An 8,961-nucleotide genomic window follows, 5' to 3' on the forward strand; every position below is an offset into this window, starting at 1 on the left:
GTTGTTTCCCTGTGTATGGAAGGTGGAGCAGAACGTTAGAGGGTTCAGTAGGTGAACGGTTCATTTTGAGGGTTTAAGAGTGTTTCTGACTCTCTTATGCTTTATATTCTGCACACCTCACCAGAACCTCACCGGTAAACAGCACTTCAGATGCTAAAATGATCAGAACATCTGCTTTTGATCTTTTGCAGCTTCAGTTTGAAAAACCAAGGCTATGACTGACCAATTTCCCCCCAGTTTAACTAAGCCAACTAACCCACCCGCTCACCAGGACTCCCCCCATCACTTGCAGTGCTCCCGGGCAAGCACATGCCTCCTCTGATACATGTGAAGTCAGCCACCGCCTCTTTCTGAACTGTGGCCAATGCAGCATCACTAGGCAGCCAAAGTGCTCGGAGGAAAGCCCTGGATCCCCAGCTCTGATACATCAGCTAACAGACGCCTGTGCCGACCAGCATCACAATGTAGGCGATGAGGGGGAGAGCGCCATCTACCCACCCGGAGAGTGAAAGAGAGCATGGCCAATTGTGCTCACCCAGGCTCCGGCTGCTGATGGCGAAGCAGCCGTAGGCGTCACAGTGAGTGATCAGTATTAAGCCCATCAAATCTAAACTATCTAACAAACTAATCTATTAAAATATTAACATTATCTAGAACGTTCCAATTTGCTGGTTCTAGTGTTGTGGAGAACTTTGTTCTTTAATTCAGATTTGTTTGTGATCTGTAATCAATAATTGGTACTCACCTTATCCTGTTTGGGAGGGAAGCAGCTCTAGAACCCGTTTATCAGGTTCTAATGTAAGTGGCCCTAGAACCGAGCCAAATGACATCAGCGTCGATGTGACTGTAGCAATCAACTGTCTCGTGACCTGCTGAATCCTAACTGAGCCAGTGAGGGAGAACACGCCTTATATATAGAGGCCGCTGTGATGTCACAATTGCAGTGATGTCACAATTGCAGTGATGTCATAATGGAGGGGTGGAGTCAGGCCACAGGCCAGTGTTCCTTCATTGACTGTATAGGACTGTATGTACACACAGTGCTGTGAAAGGGGATTCACCCCTTTAGTAACTCAGTCAGCACATGAACCACATTGCAGTGATGATGGGACTGAGTTGATTGAATACAGCCAGGCCTGTTGAGTGTGAACCTCATTCATACTGAGGTTCAGCATCAGATCCGTCCCAGCCAACACACTCACGTGGGGCTCACGTAGGTGGAATTGTGGGCTAGGTGGGTTCCAGGTGGGCATGGGCTCTGAGTGCATGACCCAGTTGCATGAAAATCCTCTATGCCTCCTTTCTTTTTCCTTTTGCAGTATTTTTGTTTCCTTTTTTAATTTTTATTATTTGTTTTAATCCGCTTTTGATACTTTTTAAAATGTATTTATTCATTTAATTAGCTTTTTAAGGCTAACAGGTTAGCTACAGGAGCTAAGCCAGCAGCAGTACAGCTGTTCACTCACAGGAACGCATGGGGAACTGATACGGCTGATATTTGAGCACTGCTGAATCCTTTCAGGTTCTCCAGTTTTTATGGTACTTTTTTGTCGTGTGAGAGATATTTCTGTTAGAGATCAGAAGAGCAGACTGAAGCTTAAAAATACAGATCTGAACCTTCTGAGGTTGACGAGCTCTCTTCATACTGAAATAGTTGCAAAAGCATTTACATGCAGCCGGACGGACAGAACCCCTGTAATAGCCCTTCTCTCTGAACGCCATCACAGTGTGCAGTACCAGCATGTGTCTGAGGGGGGCAGCAAAGGAAAGTGAGAAAGGCACAACAGGCCAGACTTTCACTACCCCTCAAAGGTTTGTTTGGTGTTCATGTTTGACGTTATTACTCATATAACTGCATATAGAGTCAGATTTTATCAATTATTATATTCACACGTTGAATCTTCACTGGTCCTGGTATTCCGCCGTTGGGCCGGGTTTAAGTATCTGCGATGAATGAGTTAGTACCTACTAGAAATGATTCAGTAGCTATTGTTAGTGATTCAATATGTACACTTACCTATCAGGTGCTACCATAAATGATTCACTATAAACACTAAATGCTTTCGAATCTACTAAAATCATTCACTTTATCTTAAACAATAAATTGCTTTAAATGTACTATGAACAATTCAATCTGATCCAGTATCAAATTACTTAGACTACAAATTATTCCGTTATTTATAAGTAATAATTTACTATACACTTATAAGGGATTCAGTACCTACTACTAATGATTCAGAATCTACTGCAAATGTTTCGGTAGCTATTGTGAATGGTTCAGTATCTACATAAAATGTTTCAGTAGCTATTCTAAGGGATCCAGTATATACACTAAATGATTCAGAATCTACAATAAATGACTCAAAAACTAATATGAACCATTCAGTCTTTATAGTAATTGATTCAGTTCCAAATAATTCTTCAGCACTGACTATAAATGATTCATTATTTACAAGTATACACGACAAGGGATTCAGTACCTATTTGTAATGATTCAGAATCTACTCCAAACGTTTCAGTAGCTATTGTGAATGGTTCAGTATCTACATGAACTGTTTCGGTAGCTATTCTAAGGGATCCAGTATATACACTAAATGATTCAGAATCTACAATAAATGACTCAAAAACTAATATGAACCATTCAGTCTCTATAGTAATTGATTCAGTATCAAATATTTCCTTAGCACTGACTTTAAAAAAGGGATTCAGTACCTACTTCTAATGATTCAGAATCAACTCCAAATGTTTCAGTAGCTATTCCAAATGATTCAGTGTATACACTAAATGATTCAGAATCTACAATACATGATTTTGAATATATTACGAGTATCTAAAGGTTTAAAGTTTTTTTGGATCTGTAGATACTGGCTAAGCTAGCTATAGCTAAGGTAGCTTGGCTACAGCTCCACCGACTATCAGATAACCCAGAGCAGCTGCTGCTGATTAACTGACACGAATATTGTTGAAAAAAACTGTTATCTGAGAGTCACGTGACTGATGTTTAGAGGAACAGAAAGGCGAAATTAGAGGCCGCTTCTGCGGTCTTTGGACCTGTAGCTGGCTAGCTAGACGTAGGTTTAGGGCTGTACACTGCACATGGGGCCTAAATGAGACCCATGTCAGATTAGGGTGGGCTGTAACAATGGGGCCACTTTGAGAAGCCCAGCTGGGTCCCAGTAACAATGTAGAGCCCATGCCCACCTGGAACCCACCTGGGTCATTCTGCATTTGGAATGGTAAACCAGTACGTATACACATTCTCTCAGTTAACCCAAGTTTACAGTTTCTCTCAGTCGATTTGGTGCATTTCTCACAGCTTGATTTACTCTGGCACGACAACAAGTGCATTTCTCAAAACAGCGCAAACTGCAAAACCCACGTATCTCACTCTGAATTATTTGTTTTTGCCTCAGAAGCAACTATTTGTCAATCAACTTGTCAGGCCCATCTGAATGTCTAGTCTCTGTGTCACTGCCTAAGAACAAGGCAGTCAAAACACTCAGTCATGTTGTCTGTGCAACAGAGTACACTGTACGAGATTTATTAAACTTAGGATTAATTATTTTATTTTAAGTTTTATAGAAATGTACAAATTATGCCTGAGAGATTATGGCATCATGTTCAGCACTTTTGCATATAATGGTCTTGGCAGTGACCTAAAATTGAAAAAAGACAATTAAACAGTCAGCAAAACGCATTTTGATAAACATGACAGAAGCAACTGACAGCAGACATTTGTACATGACCATTTGCATGAATGTACAAAAGCATTTGCACAATGTGAAATGCTATTATGATCTAAATATTTTTAAAGATTTACCTCAAGAAACTGCTCAAATGTCATGATTAAAAGTATTTACAAAAAATATTGACATTCATTCCTTAGGTAGAAGTGAGTGGAGATACTAGGCTTTAAAAGACTTCTATAGAAGCTGAAGTATCAACTTAAGCTTTTTACTCCGGTAAAAGTGTAAAAGTACTGGTTTCAGAACGACTTCAAGTAGAAAAGTAAAAGTAATGGAAGGAAAACAAAGACCGAAAGCTTAGGCCGCGCCACAGGGGTCTATAGTGACATCCCCATTGACCTCCTCTCTGGCAATGGAGGACTGTGTCCAGGAGGCCCTGGCCTTAGGGTTTATCTGGCTATCCACTTCCCCGGCTGGGGCCGGCTTCTTCGTGGGCATTAAGGGCCGCTACCAGTTACCCCTTATGACCTCAGTCTTTGAGGCACTGTAGCAGGCCTCCATCTTCACCATGCTGGACCTGCACAGTGCCTACAATTTGATCAGGGTCAAAGAGGGTGATGAGTGGAAGACGGCGTTCATCACCCCGTCTGGGCACTACGAGAACCTTTCAGATTACTTTGGCAGCCCCTTTGACTACTGTGACGAGGAAGACATCAGGGAGGTTCACCTGGTCCACGGAAGCCCAGGAAGCGTTCAACACCGCAAAACGCCTTTTGACCACGACCCCAGTTCTCCAGTTGCCTGACCCAGAACCTCCGTTCATTGTAGAGGTAGAGGTCGAGAAGCAGATCCAGAGCGTAGGGCTGCCGACCTGCAAAAAAAGCAAGAGAAGTCCAGGAGAGACTTTTACAAAATAATAGAAACCTAATAGAGGATTTCTCACACAGAGGGAATGTCAGGCATAGAGCACAGTTAAGAGCAGCACCAGCCACTGTCACTCCAACCCTTCCAGCCACACCAGACACTCAAGGTTAGTTGTGAGACTAAACACTGTTTGTATTACATTGTCAGTGTTTCATTATTTGACCCCACAATGGATTGGTGCCTTGTTCAGGGGTATTCCTGTCTTGTACCTAATATAGCTCCAGACCCACCATGACCCTGACTAGTTTCAGTAGACAGTAACACTATGCAAGGAAAGTAGTCGCAAAGCAAAAGTGAACGTGCTATCAAGGAATAAAGGGATGCTTGTTACTTTTCATGCATTTGATGAATTTGAAATGTCTTGATTTTGTACGTGTTCTCTCAAAATATGATTAAATGTAATGATATAATAAGATAAGCTCATGGTCTTTGCAGAAATGACATGGTTAACATGATGTTTATTCTGTAAAATGACTTGTTTAGTCCCTGGTGTTACAGCTGTGTTACCATGTGGTGTTAATTTCTTTTTTGCTAAAATTATCCTGCATGAAATGTTCGTATCATTTCTTGTTTCTTGTATCAGCAGTTACATTTTAATGTTTATTGGACAACAATTTTTATTGTTTTTACAAAATAGTATAGGAAGATGCCTTTAAGTGTAAAAAAAAAAAAAACCTTTTTATTTGTTGTTGTCAGTGCTTGTGTATAAAAGTGACATGTTTAATGTAATTTCATAAATGCACAAATTCACCCAAACGTATTAAAATCTGTTTAGAATGAAGCTCTCCATTTTCCATATTTGGTAAGTGGAGTTGTTTGTGGTTCCACCCACATGAGTGTGTTGGCTGGGACGGATCTGACACTGAACCTCAGTATGAATGAGGTTCACACTCAACAGGCCTGGCTGTATTCAATCAACTCAGTCCCATCATCACTGCAATGTGGTTCATGTGTTGACTGAGTTACTAAAGGGGTAAATCTTCTTTCACAGCACTGTGTGTACATACAGTCCTATACAGTCAATGAAGGAACACTGGCCTGTGGCCTGACTCCACCCCTCCATTATGACATCACTGCAATTGTGACATCACAGCGGCCTCTATATATAAGGCGTGTTCTCCCTCACTGGTTCAGTTAGGATTCAGCAGGTCACGAGACAGTTGATTGCTACAGTCACATCGACGCTGATGTCATTTGGCTCGGTTCTAGGGCCACTTACATTAGAACCTGATAAACGGGTTCTAGAGCTGCTTCCCTCCCACACAGGATAAGGTAAGTACCAATTATTGATTACAAATCACAAACAAATCTGAGTTAAAGAACAAAGTTCTCCACAACACTAGAACCAGCGAATTGGAACGTTCTAGATAATGTTAATATTTTAATAGATCAGTTTGTTAGATAGTTTAGATTTGATGGGCTTAATACTGATCACTCACTGTGACGCCTACGGCTGCTTCGCCATCAGCAGCCGGAGCCTGGGTGAGCACAATTGGCCATGCTCTCTTTCACTCTCCGGGTGGGTAGATGGCGCTCTCCCCCTCATCGCCTACATTGTGATGCTGGTCGGCACAGGCGTCTGTTAGCTGATGTATCAGAGCTGGGGATCCAGGGCTTTCCTCCGAGCACTTTGGCTGCCTAGTGATGCTGCATTGGCCACAGTTCAGAAAGAGGCGGTGGCTGACTTCACATGTATCAGAGGAGGCATGTGCTTGCCCGGGATCACTGCAAGTGATGGGGGGAGTCTTGGTGAGCGGGTGGGTTAGTTGGCTTAGTTAAACTGGGGGGAAATTGGTCAGTCATAGCCTTGGTTTTTCAAACTGAAGCTGCAAAAGATCAAAAGCAGATGTTCTGATCATTTCAGCATCTGAAGTGCTGTTTACCGGTGAGGTTCTGGTGAGGTGTGCAGAATATAAAGCATAAGAGAGTCAGAAACACTCTTAAACCCTCAAAATGAACCGTTCACCTACTGAACCCTCTAACGTTCTGCTCCACCTTCCATACACAGGGAAACAACATGAAAACTGACGGTCCTCTGAGAAGCTTGGGCTACGAGTTGGTGGGCAGCCTCGGTGAAGGGACTTTCGGCATGGTGAAACTGGCCACGTCAGAAAGACACTCCGAACAGGTGGCCATTAAAATAATGAAGCCCCGAAGAAAAAATTCTAAATTCTCTCGTGAATATCTGCCCCTGGAACTCGCCATCCTGAGAAGAGTGAGACACCCTCACATAGTTCAGGTCCACGAAATCTTTCAGATGCCCAGCGGACATGCCTACGTCGTGATGGAGGCTGCCACGACGAATCTCTTTCGAAAGGTCCGGGAGCTCTCCTTCATCCCCATGGACCAGGCCAGGACGTGGTTCTCTCAGCTCGTCTGTGCCGTGGTCTACCTGCACCAGCAGAACATCGCTCATCGAGACCTGAAGTGTATGAATGTTCTGCTGACGGCTGACAACCAAGTGAAGCTCACCGACTTTGGCATTGGGCGATTTTACGAAGGCTTCCCCAAACTGTGTCGGACATACGTGTGCACTCCTCTTTATGCTGCACCGGAGGTGCTTCTGCGTGTACCACATGATCCCATGAGGTCTGATGTCTGGAGTCTGGGCGTGATCTTCTACCACATGGTCACCGGGAGACTACCCTTCAAAGCCGGCAACAGGAAAAGACTCCCACTCCGCCAGCTCAGACCCCTGGAGTATCCCAGTAATGTGGAGGAGCCCTGTCGCGCCTTCATCTCGTACATGCTGCGCTACAATCCTCTCGTCCGGCCTTCGGCGACTAAGGTGGCCCAGCACCCTTGGCTGCAGACCAGCCAGGAGCCGTAAGTAAACCTCTGTGCTGGAGCTCCAGCATCAAGTTGCAGGTTTATATGTTCCTACAGGAGATTTACCTCTGATTTTCCATTTCAGGTTGCCGCACAGCTCCAGCAGTCTGGAGGTGCAGTCTGGGGTTCAATCCTCGAGCAGGTCTCTGTCTGTGAGAAGCTCTCCCTGTGTCTCTGAGCTACAGAAGAGGAACACCGTAAGTCATAGAACACACCTCACAACATTACAACAGTTCCTTCAGATTCCCACATAATCAATCAGTTACCATGGAAACAGAGTCATTCAGAGTGAGGTTTGGTGGGAAATATACCAAAGCAGATACAAAATCTGTGTTGGCCACCATTCCAGAAAGCGTCAGCTTTGTGTGTAAATTCTATAACGACCCTTTCCTCTCCACCACAGGATCCAGAAGAGGCCGGTCCGAGCAGAGCAGCGACTCACTCCTCCAGCAGTGTAGAGACTTCCACAGCTCGTCCCTCTGCAGCAAGGTAAGGTTCAGGATTACAGTTCACCCTGAAGTTTGGTAGTACTGTTCGGTCCAATACAGAGGTGTCAAACATACGGCCCGCGGACCGGAATCGGCCCGATTAAGGCTTAAGTTCACCATCAATCCATTAACCTCATTCCTGCTTCTGTATCATCTCCAGACGTATAGGCAGGTTCCTTGTGGTACCAGTTGAAGACCAGGACTCACTTCCGCAGACACAGGAAGTGTTTCAGACTTCTTCCTGTTTGAGCTCAGGAGATGGGCTGGAGTTTGTCACGTGTCGAGAGGTTCAGCCTGAGCCAGAACACGGCAGCAGTGGAGCTTGCCGAAGCGTGGAGGTCGTGGGGGAGGAGTGCGGCTGCTTCGGCTGTAGCTCGTTTTGCGCTGCAGCTGAAGCTTGCCTAGTGGCACCAATTGTAAAAGCCTCCCGCTCACTTCGAGAGAGGATGAGGAGGTTTTTCAGAGGTAAGTCTGTGGTGCGTCGCTCCTCCTCTCCTTCCCAGTAGGGTGTCCGTCATCCTGCTGCCTCTGCTGAAGCTCCTGCTTGCTGGTGCAGAGCAAAGGCGTGACAATGCGACTCCAGAAGTCCTGCTCCCGCAGCCAATAGTGAAGAAGGGACCCAAGAGACAGAGGCTTCTCCAGTTTAAGGTATGGGAGTGGAGTGTTGAGGGACTGGGACAGCCCCAGATCTTTAAACTGCAAAATCACTTCAGATGATTGAGAAATGGTTCAGTTGCTCAGACTTTCTCTTATTGTCCCACAAACAGATCCTGAAGAAGACGAAGAAGACGACCAAGAAGGGCTCATCCATCGAAGTTGTCTAATACGGCTCCTGGTAACGACAACATCCCACTTTGTCTCTATCTGATCACTGATTCTACTGCTTTCCCGTTATCTATCAATCTATCCGGTGTCGACCAGAGGAGGATGGGTTCCTCTTTTGAGTCTTGGTTCCTCTCAAGGTTTCTTCCTCTTAGCATGAGGGAGTTTTTCCTTGCCACTGTCGCCATTGGCTTGCTCAAAAGAGGCTCAGA

At 44.7% G+C, this 8,961-nt stretch overlaps 1 protein-coding gene across 1 annotated transcript; it reads left to right on the plus strand.

Annotated features, from left to right (window-relative positions):
- The first annotated feature begins 6,627 nt into the window (after positions 1 to 6,627).
- LOC140538810 (testis-specific serine/threonine-protein kinase 6-like) lies at positions 6,628 to 8,751 on the plus strand. Its single transcript, XM_072661320.1, has 6 exons — positions 6,628 to 7,436; positions 7,525 to 7,636; positions 7,843 to 7,928; positions 8,088 to 8,279; positions 8,434 to 8,575; positions 8,695 to 8,751. The coding sequence occupies exons 1-6, from the start codon at positions 6,628 to 6,630 to the stop codon at positions 8,749 to 8,751; spliced, it is 1,398 nt and encodes a 465-aa protein (XP_072517421.1).
- The last annotated feature ends 210 nt before the right edge of the window (positions 8,752 to 8,961 follow it).

This window comes from Salminus brasiliensis, chromosome 18 (genome assembly GCF_030463535.1).
Source record: "Salminus brasiliensis chromosome 18, fSalBra1.hap2, whole genome shotgun sequence".
Lineage (NCBI taxonomy): Eukaryota > Metazoa > Chordata > Actinopteri > Characiformes > Bryconidae > Salminus > Salminus brasiliensis.

Excerpts from the sequence above, each read along its gene's own strand:
- LOC140538810 (XM_072661320.1), top strand. The coding sequence starts at position 6,628 with ATGAAAACTGACGGTCCTCTGAGAAGCTTGGGCTACGAGTTGGTGGGC. Across the intron at positions 7,437-7,524 it reads CTGCAGACCAGCCAGGAGCC|GTTGCCGCACAGCTCCAGCA; the intron begins GTAAGTAAACCT and ends TTTCCATTTCAG. Across the intron at positions 8,280-8,433 it reads GTGGAGGTCGTGGGGGAGGA|GGTGTCCGTCATCCTGCTGC; the intron begins GTGCGGCTGCTT and ends CCTTCCCAGTAG.